This window comes from Notolepis coatsorum (assembly GCF_963971535.1).
Source record: "Notolepis coatsorum genome assembly, chromosome: 3".
Taxonomy (NCBI): domain Eukaryota; kingdom Metazoa; phylum Chordata; class Actinopteri; order Aulopiformes; family Paralepididae; genus Notolepis; species Notolepis coatsorum.
Window position 1 is genome coordinate 196826350 of NC_140167.1, and position 13246 is coordinate 196839595.

The 13246-nt window shown below is 42.5% G+C and overlaps 1 protein-coding gene across 24 annotated transcripts in view; it reads left to right on the forward strand.

Moving 5' to 3' along the window:
- mycbp2 (MYC binding protein 2) overlaps positions 1–10948 on the forward strand; it is a 253033-nt gene extending 242085 nt beyond the window's left edge. For all 24 annotated transcript variants that reach the window (XM_084309692.1, XM_084309678.1, XM_084309680.1 and 21 more), the window contains 5 exons: positions 1845–1952; positions 7638–7847; positions 8606–8713; positions 9642–9807; positions 9927–10948. In XM_084309692.1, the coding sequence (XP_084165818.1) occupies positions 1845–1952; positions 7638–7847; positions 8606–8713; positions 9642–9807; positions 9927–10042 (708 nt within the window). In that variant the 3' untranslated portion in view covers positions 10043–10948. The remainder of the gene's footprint in view (positions 1–1844; positions 1953–7637; positions 7848–8605; positions 8714–9641; positions 9808–9926) is intronic.
- Positions 10949–13246: the final 2298 nt, after the last annotated feature.

Genomic DNA, 13246 nt, shown 5'->3' on the forward strand with positions numbered 1-13246 from the left:
GAAGCAGACATGGTCGGTTAGCCTAGGCATTGTCCAACTTAACACCTCTCCTGAAGGCTAACCACCAGTCATGTCCGCTTCCATTCATTGTGCTAAGCTATGACTTGTTTACAAGTTGCTGGAGGCTAATGACGCTCTAAGAACCTCACCAAAGTGCTTGGATCATGTTACTCATCCTCACATCTACATTTTTACTTAACTTTTTTTAAAAACATTTTAATGTACATTTTACTATATATTACTGTGTATTTTGGCTGTATAGAATGTATTTTAGAATGTGATTTTTCACTACCTAAAATATTTATTGTGAGTGATTTTGAAGCGCTGGATTTCCCTCGGGATCAATAAAGTACTGGCGGTCAGGTGGCGTAGCGGAGATTGTGCTCGTCACCAATGCCAAGAGGCTGCGGTCTTGACTCCCGGAGAGTCGGCATCAGTGGCGTCGTTAGCCCTGGGCTTCCGGGGCTTTAGCCCCGGATGTTTTTCTCCTAGCCCCGGATCTAAAAAAAATAAAAAATTGTTTACATTTTTTTTTTTTTTTTTTTTTACTTTTTTACTTTTTTTTGTGTCAGCATCCCCATTGTCTGTGCTGAATGTTTGTTAGTGTTTGGTATTTTTTGTTGGTTTTTAGTACTTTAAAAAAATTTTAGTAAGTAGTTTTCATTTGATCCTATAATTTATTCATTCATCGATTTGTGGACTTTTTTTTTAGTGTCCTGAAAGGCGCCTTATAAATCAAATGCATTATTATTATTATTATTATTATTATTATTATTATTATTATTATTATTATTATTATTATTATTATTATTATTATTATTATTATTATTATTATTATTATTATTATTATTATTATTATTATCATCCAGGAGGGAAAAGACACTTTGGATAGTAGGGACTGCATCTCTGCCTGTCCTGACCAGGAAAAACTGTAAAGACTAGAGATTAACTGTTTATTTATTTTGTACATAGGCTGTGCATATGTTTGTTTGTTTGTTTGTTTATTTGCTTATGTGTATGATTCTTAACTGTGTTTTTATTTTGTTATTGGTGTATATGTGTATGTATGTACAGTATATGTATATATATTATATATATATATATGTATATATATGTGTATATTTGTACTCCTGTTGGGGCTTCTTGGACCAGATCAATGTTTTATCTGGCTAAATAAATAAGAAACTGATGATTTGGTCCTGTTAACTTTGAATGTTCTATGGGGACTGCCCAGATCCCTCTCATGGACCTGGACCTCACTTTGAGAACCTCTAATGATTCTAGTTATTCATGACCCCCTCCACCCCCCCGACCCCCCCGGGCTGAAGCCCCCAATGTTTTCTAACCCTAAAAACGCCCCTGGTCGGCATTGCCTTGGCTCGGGCTGATCGCTATACTAACTCGTTTGGCTGAGTTAGGGGGAGGGGAGCCGTGGGTGGGTCCTGGGGGCGTTGTGGACAGCGACCCCTACAGTTTGGTCGGGGCGCCTGCTCAGCGAAGGTAGGATCTGGTGAGAGGTAGTGCGGCCTTCCACACGTTACACTCTCCCCCAGTGAGAATCTGCGCAGCCAGGCTGGCTGCCGGCTGGCTGCACATGCGTCGAAGGAAAGCATGTGACAGTCTCCGGCCTCTCGGACCAACAGTAGGGGAGGGGGGTGCGCAACAAGCAGGAAGGGGGTTGGGAATTGGCATAACGACTAACAGTGGGATGGGAGAAAAAATCGGAAAAAGAAGGAGGGGTAAAAAGATAATCAAATTTTTTTTTAAATAAAATAAATAAATAAAGTACTACTTCTATTCTACTCGATCTGTCCTGATGGTGTGACTTGTTGTTCTGTTCCCAGCTGGACTGCAGCCACGTGTTCCACCTCCAGTGCACTCGTCGTGTCCTCGACAACCGCTGGCTCGGGCCGCGCATCACATTCGGCTTCATGTCGTGCCCCATCTGCAAGGTACCGTGTCACCCGAGCCCCGCCGGTTTAAGGGCCTAACACTGTAACAAAGAGCCCCCCGTGGCGGCACCTGCCACGCCTGGAAGGCCGTCGCGTTCCGCTTGCCTTGTTAAAAAGATAAAAAAAGAGGAAAGCCACTTCATTGTGGTGGAGATTGTGGCGCGCTATCGAGTGTCACCGTTCTGTCAAGTGAACGTTCTCACATTTGTTTATCCTGGGCCTTAAAAAAAGTCTTACAAAGGTCTTAAATGTGGATTCAGTTACTTCTGTGTCGCTGTAACTTCTCTGTATCGCATTTAAATGTGTTTGGGGGAGATTCGTATGGAATTACTTCTTTGAATTTTCCTTCATACTCTTTTGCCAGTATGGTCATGAAATAGGTATTACATTTTATTCAAAGTGGTCTTAAAAAGGCCTTAAAAAGTCTTAAATTGATCTTAAGATTGAAAGAAACTTTGTTATTAGATGTTCAACATTACATGAATGTCAAAACGGTTCCTTTTCAAGTTTCAATATTCAGTCGGGTATAACATACAGAGTCGGCGTCAGTATAAATCCTAGAACGTCTGGCTTTAGTGAAGTGTGTAGGGTGAAGGATGTTGCATTGGGTCAGACCATGTCTAGCACAAATAAATCAGGAGAGACCCTGGTGCAGAATGACATTCCACATCTCCTCTGAAATCTCCTCCTCCCCCAGATCCTCCTCACAATGAGACTTTATGTTATATACAGAGGCTGGACGCAGGGTGTGGATGAGATCGTAATGGACAAGATATCATACCCTTTATAAAAGGGAACAGTGTTAACCTCTTAACTCATTGGGGGCCAAACAGCAGTGGGCGCTGATGGCCCGTCAGGGCCAGTGCTTTATCCAATGTAGGGATAGCTTTACTTGCGAGTGCTTAAAATATATGAAATATTATAGCTATGTCAGTGAGTTGCTTCCAGTCGACATGCACGGAACAGATAATTTTTTCATACATACATTTCCGTTTTATACCGTGATGAATATGAGTATATTTCTAGAGCGTTCTGTCTAAACTCCAGCAAATCGAGCTTCAATGTATTTCCTTAGAAATCGTGCCATTTGTCGCTTGATTTATGAATCATTTTCAAATAAACGCTAGATTATCGATATTATATGTGTCCTCATGCACGAACAGAAGCGGGGTCTGAAAAATCGCTTCTCCGTACTTTGGTCGACGCGAACCGCACACACACACACACACACGCTCCGATGGCAGTGAAAGAAACATCGGATTAACCCAAGATTCGTAACATAGAGTCCTTACCTCACATCTGATGTACTGCAAAAAGATTAATCCAATTCCTGATCACCATTCCAAATATTGATTGCGTTTATTGATCCAACGTTATATGTCCAAAACACATAATCCACGCTGCTCCGAGTGTCCCCAGTCCATGTGTTATAAACGTTACTCTTGCCCGAGAAGTAAAACCTGGACCGGACTTCTTAGATCGATGCACAGAGGGATTCCAATGATGTGCAATACCGGCCGGGAGGCGTTAGGCAGCGGTATTTGCCCTTTGCGAGCTCAGACCTATTCCCAATGATAACATCAGGCTGGATGGATGAAAAATTTATGGATATAGCTAATAAAAGAAATAACGATTAAAACCCGAGATTTCTCGGGTTTGGCGCCCGGCGCATGGCGAGTTAACCCGAGATATCTCGGGCCTGGCCGCGTGTATACTTTCGGCAGCCCACTTGTCCTTCCGCATTGCTCTGATTGGCCGAGCGTGCGCATGAGCCGCGACGCGCTCCTCAGCCAGGCTCCGCTTAAGGCAATTTATACAAATGGAAGTATTGATTACGTCGTAACGAATGATTAAAAAAATATACCCTTAACTGGAATATGTTGTGCCTTTACACATATGTTGGATTATGTAATTGGTTTGTCATGACAAACCAATAAAAAATTGCGAATTAACCGGTGGCTACAACAACACACAGTAACTAGTCTACATGCATCATTGTTTACAACTGGACACGGACACGTTAAACAGCAATCAATTAATTTAACACTTTAATCGCCGTTGACGCTGAAACACGTCTTTCCCCGCCATGCTCATTCTGCCGAAGACGCTGGACAGCGTCTTTGATATCAATATTTCAAAAATCTGTGATCGAAATCATATTTCTCCCCCGGAGACATGAGATGTACTGTTGAGTCCCTCTCAACTCTACAACGGTTCAAGAGCGCCATCTGGTGGCCGATCGGCGGATCGCCCAGGGGAGAAACAGGAAGTGGAAGCTGGTGCTCATTTCAATTCGGTCCGATCACTCGCTAATAGTCCCAGGACTCGAGCTGATCACAACGGATAGTGATCCGTTACCAATAACTCGATAAACAACATGATTTGGACGTATATACTATTATACAATCTGGAAATGGATCGGATATTTCGACATCCCATAATAGAAGAAATTCTGTTCCACGCTCATCTCCCAACGGCGAGAGGAAGCTACGGTGAGTTTCAGCGTTATTTGTTAATGTCTTCGATACTAACTGCTCTGATGATCATATCACCCACACTAGATGAATGATATAACGTTGCCCACGGAATTATAAATGACCCCCCGCCCATCCGGTCAACATCAGATCATACGTAGTAACTCCTAGAACCACGTCCAGTTGACATTTTTTATCTCGCACAGATTCCTACCAAACTGTATTTGATCATCAATATAATGCATTTAGGGCTATAAATCAAGTTCTGGAGAAAGCTGCAGAAGACGATAAAAACATACTTATACTTTAGACCGTATTTTAGTATGAATATGTGAATGAAAAAGTATAACGTTGCTACACCCTGAACAATCGATATAGGATGTTGAATGGGCCATAGTAATGTCAATTGAGCAATACAATTTAAAAAGTTATAGCCCTGCAAAGAAGGGGAACTTCTCCATGTTAAATAGGGCTGGCGAGGGATGGTAAATTATGAATTTAACCCCGGCAATCAAAGTGTTAATATAACAGTCCGGTTCTGTGTTTGTTTGTGTCTGTAGATTGTTGGTGAACAACTAACTTTAGGTTAGTTTAACGCGTTCGTGTCCAGTTGTAAACAATGATGCATGTAGACTAGTTACTGTGTGTTGTTGTAGCCACCTGTTAATTCGCGAATCCAACATATGTGTAAAGGCACAACATATTCCAGTTAAGGGTATATTTTTTTAATGATTCGTTACGGCGTAATCAATACTTCCATTTGTATAAATTGCCTTAAGCGGAGCCTGGCTGAGGAGCTGGCTGAGGAGCGCGTCGCGGCTCATGCGCATGCGCGCACTCGGCCAATCAGAGCAATGCGGAAGGACAAGTGGGCTGCCGAAAGTATACACGCGGCCTGGCCCCGAATGTGTTAACAGGCGCCCCCAAAATTGGCCATTTTAGTTTTAGTTTTTGAGGACTGCATACTTCTTTTGCAAACCAAAATACTATACTTTATACTTATACCACATGCATGAGCCTGGTCTCTTTTGAACGATGACATTCTGAAGTTTCTGATACAATAAGGAAAACTCACCTTTAGTGCTAATGAAATAGAGTAACATAGGTCTGAACTTGAGTTGTAGAAAGTAGTATTTCCCCAGAATGGCTGGAGGCTTTAAAAAACTCCTGATATCCATAGCCTGAAGTCTTATGTAGTACATGTCCAAATTTCATAAAGATCCGTTCAGGAATGAGTGATTAGGAGTGATTTTGGTAAACTGTGTACAAAAGAAAACGCAGTTTTCTCATAGACTTCAATTCATTCTGCGTTTTTTCTCTTCCTGTTTTTCGCTCATGACTTTTCACCTCGTACATCCCCAGGTGGGATACCACTGGAAAGCCACACTCATTGGCTACAACCCTGTCCAATAATCTTTGAGATCGCCAAATGATTGACGGAACTAGAGCCCCAAGAGTCGGGAGTGGTATTTGCGCAATACTGTTTACTTTGCGCAAGCCTCAAATATCGGCATGTAACTCGAGAACCGCTGAACGGATTTTGTCACCTGAAAGGGCTATCGACAGGCAACAAATGGGCCTTTAATTCGATATATATATTGTATTACAAAATATGCACACCCGAGCCAAAGTGCCGGTGGGCAAATCGCCCTCAAGAGGGCCCACCTTGCAGCTTAAGAGTCACTAGCTGAGGCCTCTGGGGGATAGAATTATAAACAAAACTGGAGGTACGGTACTGGAGGCCATGGGACTTGGAAAATAATGTATACACATGATTAAGGTTCTCTATGCCTTACCGTCAGCAATGATAATGACAGCCAAATTATGCTCCACACTCTTCCCGGTGTCTAGATCTTCCAGACAGGGTTGTCCTCTGAGCCCCAGACTATTTGCGCTTTCCCTCAAACCATTAGCCCAATTCATTGATTAGACAATCAGAAGAAGATGGAAGATCCCTCCCAATCAGCCTCAAAGTTACTTAGTATCCATACAACAGAAAATAATTATTCTGGCAGGCATTACAGCAGCCAAAAAGCTGATTGCAATGAGATGGAAAGAACCAGAGAGACTCACAGTAATTAACTGGTCCCTGACATTGCTAGATGTCATTTATTTGGAGATCTCGACTGCCCGTGTGGTTAGAGTGGGACAGGCCAGCATTGAGCTGTGGGTCGCGGTGGCCAAGAAGGTTAAGACCACCATATAGTCGGCTGAGCGGGATCAGGGTGTTGGTCCTGGGGGGTCTGGGGGTCCTGGGGTAGGGGGGGCGGGAGTGGGGGAGGAAATGTTTTTGTGGTGTCAATGGTAATATAATTTGTTTTTATGGTTCTGCGTTTATTATTTTTGTGATTCTACTGTCATTATTGTTAGTGTTATTATTGGCCTGTGGTGTCTTGTTTTATATTTCATGTATAAAAAAAAGGACAAATGAAAAGATTTGATAAAAAAAAAAAAATTACAAACAAAACTGTGGATCCGTAGATACCTAAAGAAAATGAGATCTAGGTAAAGGGAACTCCTCCGAGAGCTGCTGAGAGGATGCAAGAGTATTGTCAATATAAAGGTCACTAAACGTCTCGATGCCAGAGTTGGACCACAGGGAGAGAATGCTCTATCAATCAAAGAAGGACGGAAAACCAGATTAGCTGATATTGGACCCAAGAAATAAAAAGTCTGCAAAAGAGTCTGAATTGCTTCCAGATCCTCAAAGTAGACTTAACTAAGGTATTTTTAGAATAAGGAGAGGAAGAAACATTAAGGGGGGAATGAATAAGGGCCGTCAGTGAGGCTGGTTTAGTGGAGGATGCCTCCATATGCAGCCATGGAGGAGGAGCAGGTACCCTCTCCAAACTGATCAAATATTAATTATTCTAAGGTTATGATAATAATAATAATAATAACTTATTTGTATAAATATGATCAATGATAAAACCTAAAATGAGTCAAAAACAAACCTCAGAGAGACCTGCCTCTGCGCTCCCTGCAAAGTCGAGGGACTTTCTTATCCCAAATAAACCCAGTGACTAAACTGTCTAATTTACAGATGGGGGAAGGAAATGGATATAATACACCCTCTGCATCCATTGACTCAACAAAAGGTTATCCTAGTAATTCACCAGGATTAAGGGGCTTGAGATACTCATGGAACGCTGTGAGATGTAACTATGGTTGCTCTTTTTCCCCTGCTCTCTCTCTCTCTCTCTCTCCCCAGAACAAAATCAACCACGCGGTGATCAAGGATCTGCTTGACCCCATCAAGGAGCTGTACGAGGATGTTAGGAGAAAGGCCCTGATGAGGCTGGAATATGAGGGTCTCCATAAGAGCGAGGCCATCACCACACCAGGAGCACGCTTCCACAACGACCCCGCTGGCTTCGCTATGAACAGATACGCTTACTACGTCTGCTTCAAGTGCAAGAAGGTACTGCATGTTTTTGGGACCTCCCCTTGAAATGGAGATGATAACATCTCAAGGGGTTTATCCTGATATATTAAAATGACACATACCTGCAATGCAACCCCCTGAGGGGAGAAGGAGTTTATAAAATGGGACATTAGATTAGATTGGATTCAAATGTATTGTCATTATACAGCACAAGTACAGTACAACGAAAAGAAGTTTGGCATCCAACCAGAGTGCAAATGTAACAGTAAAGTGCAATAGTAATAAATATACAATGTACTGGTGATTTAAACTGGGTATAAAATATATAAATTAGTACTACTGGGTGTAGTGCTAATCAGATGTATGTACAGAGATGTAATATTAATTTGTACAGTAATACAGGTATAAATACAGTATGGTAGTAGTCATACTGGCCAGCAGCGTAACTAGTAAGAGTAGGTACAGTAAGGGACATAGAATCAGAGTCACTTTTATATACACAGTAATGGAGAATATACACGGAACATTTGCAAGGGTGGCGAGAATGTCTTTCCTCCGATCAGTCTATACAGTCTATATAAGAGCCTTAACTATTGCACTTGAGAAGGTTTTAGTGGAGTTATAGGCTGCTGTTTGGCCAAGGGCCAGGGTATTTTCAGTTCAGCTGTTAACAAGGGCCACAGCTCAAGGGGGGGAAATGGTTCCTATGTCTCCTTGTTTAAGTCATCAAAGCCCACAGTCTCTTCCCTGAGGGGATGTGAGGTGTTGAGGGTTGACACTGTCCTTCTTTGCAGGCCTACTTTGGGGGCGAGGCACGCTGTGACGCAGAGGCAGGACAAGGCGATGACTACGACCCCAGTGAGCTCATCTGTGGAGCATGCTCTGATGTCTCAAGGGCTCAGGTGGGTAAAGGAACCATTGTCACACTTGCATACTACCGTACCTATTTCTACTTATTTTTATATATATTCTATAAAATATATATTTTTTTTCTTTTTATATATATATATATATATATATATCTATATATATTATATTTTCAGTTTTTGAATTTCATACAGGTACAACCATATATTGCAACACAAATGGAGAGATGGACAAACAACAAAAATATACAAACAAAAAATGTGTATTTTTTTATTACAACAATAATAAATAACATAGGAATTCACACACGCATATATATAAATGTATATATAGCTGCCAGGCGGTATATGCATTGAAGATCCAATTAACTTATGCTTCAGCTCAGACAAAAAAACAGGGCATTAAAAGGAGATGTCAGGTCAGTGTCATACAGTAGCTAACTTGGGATGCAACAATGCAATAACCCACGTATACACAGCAGGGGGGCAGGCAGGCATCAAGGAGCTCTGATCATCCTCCCCACAACAACAACAACAACAGGTTCAGTAGTCTGGGGAATGTCATATCAACATGTCTCCTATCAAGAGATACAACAATAATACAGGGGGACATACACATGACTTTCAATGTATGTGTGGGATGTCTGGAAAACCATTGAAATATACTAGACCAAAAATTGTGTAAAAGAGTGCATAGCCAGAATATTTGTGCTAAAGAGCCATCTGTCGTTCTGATGATCACATACTGGTGAGACTGTGATACATTTGATAAATGTTTGCTTTCCAATAGTGGAGCCTATGTATGATTTTATATCGAATCAATCGATATCTAGCATTAATTGAGCAGGAGTGGATTCTGCATAATCCATTTTTTTTACACACGGCATCCCATCGTTGACAGCTGATGTGCACAAACAGTGCGCCAAGATTCCATCCCTGATAGTCGATGTTCTCTTGTCTCCAGATGTGCTCCAAGCACGGCACAGACTTCCTGGAGTATAAATGTCGGTACTGCTGCTCCGTGGCTGTGTTCTTCTGCTTCGGCACCACCCACTTCTGCAACGCCTGCCACGACGACTTCCAGAGGATGACCAGCGTCCCCAAGGAGGAGCTGCCCCATTGTCCTGCAGGTACGAAGCTGTTGTCTGTCCGTCTGTGCCATCCTGGGGGGGTAGGGGGGCGGGGGGGTGAATTATTCAGAGTTGCACATGCAAATGACTCCTTTTATTATTGTCCAACCCACCCACAGGTCCCAAAGGCAAGCAGTTGGAGGGCACAGAGTGCCCCTTGCACGTGGTTCACCCAACCACAGGGGAGGAGTTTGCCCTGGGCTGCGGAGTGTGCCGGAACGCCCACACCTTCTAAGCATCCCAGAGACCGATACCGAAAACTTGTTCATCTACTGTGATTAGAGGCTGCGGCTGAAACTCTGCCTCTTTGAGCTTGGCTCTTGTGTTGTTGGAAGGCCCCCGGACAGCGGACCACGCTTCTCCTGAGGCTCTAGAGTCCTCTGGGGCTCACTCCTTTACCACCCGGAGTGTCCAGGTTCTACTACAGACATACTAAGAGGAGTCGTGGGCTCCATACGGAATCAGAGGAAAACTCTCATTTTAAAAGAAAAATAAATAAATAAATACAAATTAAATAAAAATTACAAAAAAAAAATAAAAAACTTGTGACGTGTTTGCATGCGGCCGTTGTATTCCCTCGGCTTCCATAGACGTTGCACACCTCCTGATCACTGAAGTGTAACAATATATTGAAGATTAAACATTGAATATGAAATAAATTTGCTTTAAGGCAACTGTGGAAGAACGTGGATAGGAAAAAAAGTTTAAATAAAACGAGACAGGCCGTATTTCCAGCTTCCTAACTATGAATTAAAAATATTGTTGTACCTAAACAGACTTTTGGTAATCCTGTACAGTATTCTCCTGTCGAGTGCATCATGGGTTGACGGACAAAACAAAAAAAATATGAGTCGTTGGAAAAAAGACTGTTAAGAATGTCATGTATGGGAGGAAAATAGTGTACGATTTATCTAATCTTGTATATAATGATAGTATCCAAAATAGCTGTATTCCGAAGTTGCTACTCTCCACTTCAGTTTTGTTTGATATTCTGGGTTATGTTTTGAGCCAGAACTTTTAATGAAGTGCAATACTGGGTGTGCCTCCTATCTTGCAGCTGTTTAACCTATGGAATGTATGTCAATAAACGCCACTGTACATTTTTATACAGTAGACACAGTTGCCCCTCCCCCTCCCTCCCTCTTTCAAAATGTCAGTCAGAATACTTCTGTTCTCTGAACCGTGAGGAGCCCAGCGCCTGCAGTATATGATGGTTGATGTGAATTCCTGTTTTTTCAGCTCCCTATCAAAAAAGAAAAGGAAAATAAAAAAGTGGTACCAAACCATCCACGTCATCAGAACAACTCATAGGTGAGACTACAGTTTCAAGGAGAGATCGCTGAGAGTTTTGGGGGGCCAGTCTTCACACCAAATATTGAAATAATTGTGACTCTGTAATGCTTTTCCATTAGTAGGAGGCAGGGGGGATTGTGGGCGGGGTCGGGATGGGAGTGTGACAAAAAGAAAACAGCTGCTGTTATAAAAAAAAAAAGCTTACTACTTGTGAATCTGCTCTGTAATATCTGTGGTGGATGGAGTTGAATGGTAATAAACCTGGTTCTCTGTTTCGCAAGGTACACTGTGTCATTTGTGTTTATACATGTGTCAGGGCTACATTGTAAACCCGGTGGTTCATATTTCTGTATAGGAGGCTGCATGAAGAAATGTGGTCACTGAATGCATGGCTTATATGAGCATAAGGAGGAACCTATGCACTATTAATACAATTCTAAACTTGCTTCTAGGGAGATACTAGACTGCAATGGTACATGTAAAATTGGTTTTAATTATATTTCTTCCACAAACAATACTATTTATAATTCCAAGAGGGCATCCCAAAGAGACAGGTATCCTGTCATCAGCACTGCTCTGTGGTTGCCGCACCTATCTTTTTTGGGGGGAGACTTGTGGGGCACAAACTAGAGGGGTTTGTTCACATCGTGGAGGGGGCGACAGTGGATCTGGAGGTAGAGCAGTCGTCTGGTAATCCGGAAGTTCCTTGTTCGATTCCCGCTCCTCCCGGGCAGCATGTCGAAGTGTCCTTGAGCAAGACACTTAACCCCTAATTGCCCTCGATGAGCAGGTTGGCACCTTGCATGGTTGCCTCCGCCGTCGGTGAGTGAATGGGTAAAATGTGAGGAACAAATTGATAAAAGCTATATAAAAACAACCATTTAACATTATAGATTTTAACAGTCGTGACTAGAGCTAAATGCTCATGTGAATCAACACAGACTACCATTGACCTCATTCTGACCTCTGACAAGTCCAAGATCTCCAGTAAAGGGGTTATAGCATGCGGGTTAAGCGATCATTATATGATATTCTGTACCCGCAAAAAGCTAAAACAAAAGGCCGGCTGTCACAGAACAGTCACATCTAGAGACCTCAAAACCTACTCTAGCGAGGCCTTCAACCTAGAACTGGAGAGCCTGGACTGGTCAGAAGAGCTCAGTGGTACACTAGTTGAAGAAACATGGCTTGGTTTCAAAACCAAATTCTCAACAATACTAAACGACCTGGCCCTCCTACCACCAGGGTAAAGAAATCGCACTGAGCTGTGGATGCACTCCGAAATATTGACCACTATGAAAACCAGGGACAAAAAATGCTCTGAGTTTTGTAAAAGTCAGTCAAAGCTTACCAAAAGCTCGAGCAGTGAACTCCAAGCCCACGTGACTGAACTCAAACTGCAAAGAAACAGACTAAGAAATGATGTAAACTCCATGATCAAAACTGCAAAAAAGAATTTCATCAATGACAAAACTGAGGAAAACAAAAATAAACAAGTCAAGTCAAGTCAAGAGTTTTAATTGTCACGGCATACAGGTATACAATGAAATGCGGCTGGTCTTGCCCGCGACGATGTGCAATACAGTGGTACAACATATAATAGAATCCAATAAAATACAGTGGTACAACATATTAATAGAATCCAATAAAACAGTGCAATAAACAGGTACATGGTGTGCCATCTCGGTATCTGTACATTAGTATTTACAGAGCATATAGGACATGCTAGGTAGCTTTAGTAGTGCAATACACTGTTCCTGATGTTATCCTACTTTAAGTGGCCTTTCCTCTGGCCATAAGTGTGCGTGTGTGCGGCATGAGTGTTAAAGTGGCTGCTAGTGTGTGAGCGTGCTCAGCGTGCGTGTCGTGTATGTGCTTGTGTGTGGATAGTTCAGTTTCTGTGTCTCTCAATGTTCATTGTTCAAGGCTCTGATGGCCTGGGGGAAGAAGCTTAGCCTAAGCCTCTCCGTCCTAGTAGCTGGAGTTCGCAGGCATCTGCCTGACCTCAGCAGCTGGAACAGGCTGTTATTGGGGTGGTGGGGGTCTTTCATTATCCTGCAGGCTCTGGATTTGCACCTCTTGTTGTATAGAGCCTGCAGGGGAGGTAGCGCAATACCCGTGGTACGCTCGGCTGAGCGCACCACTC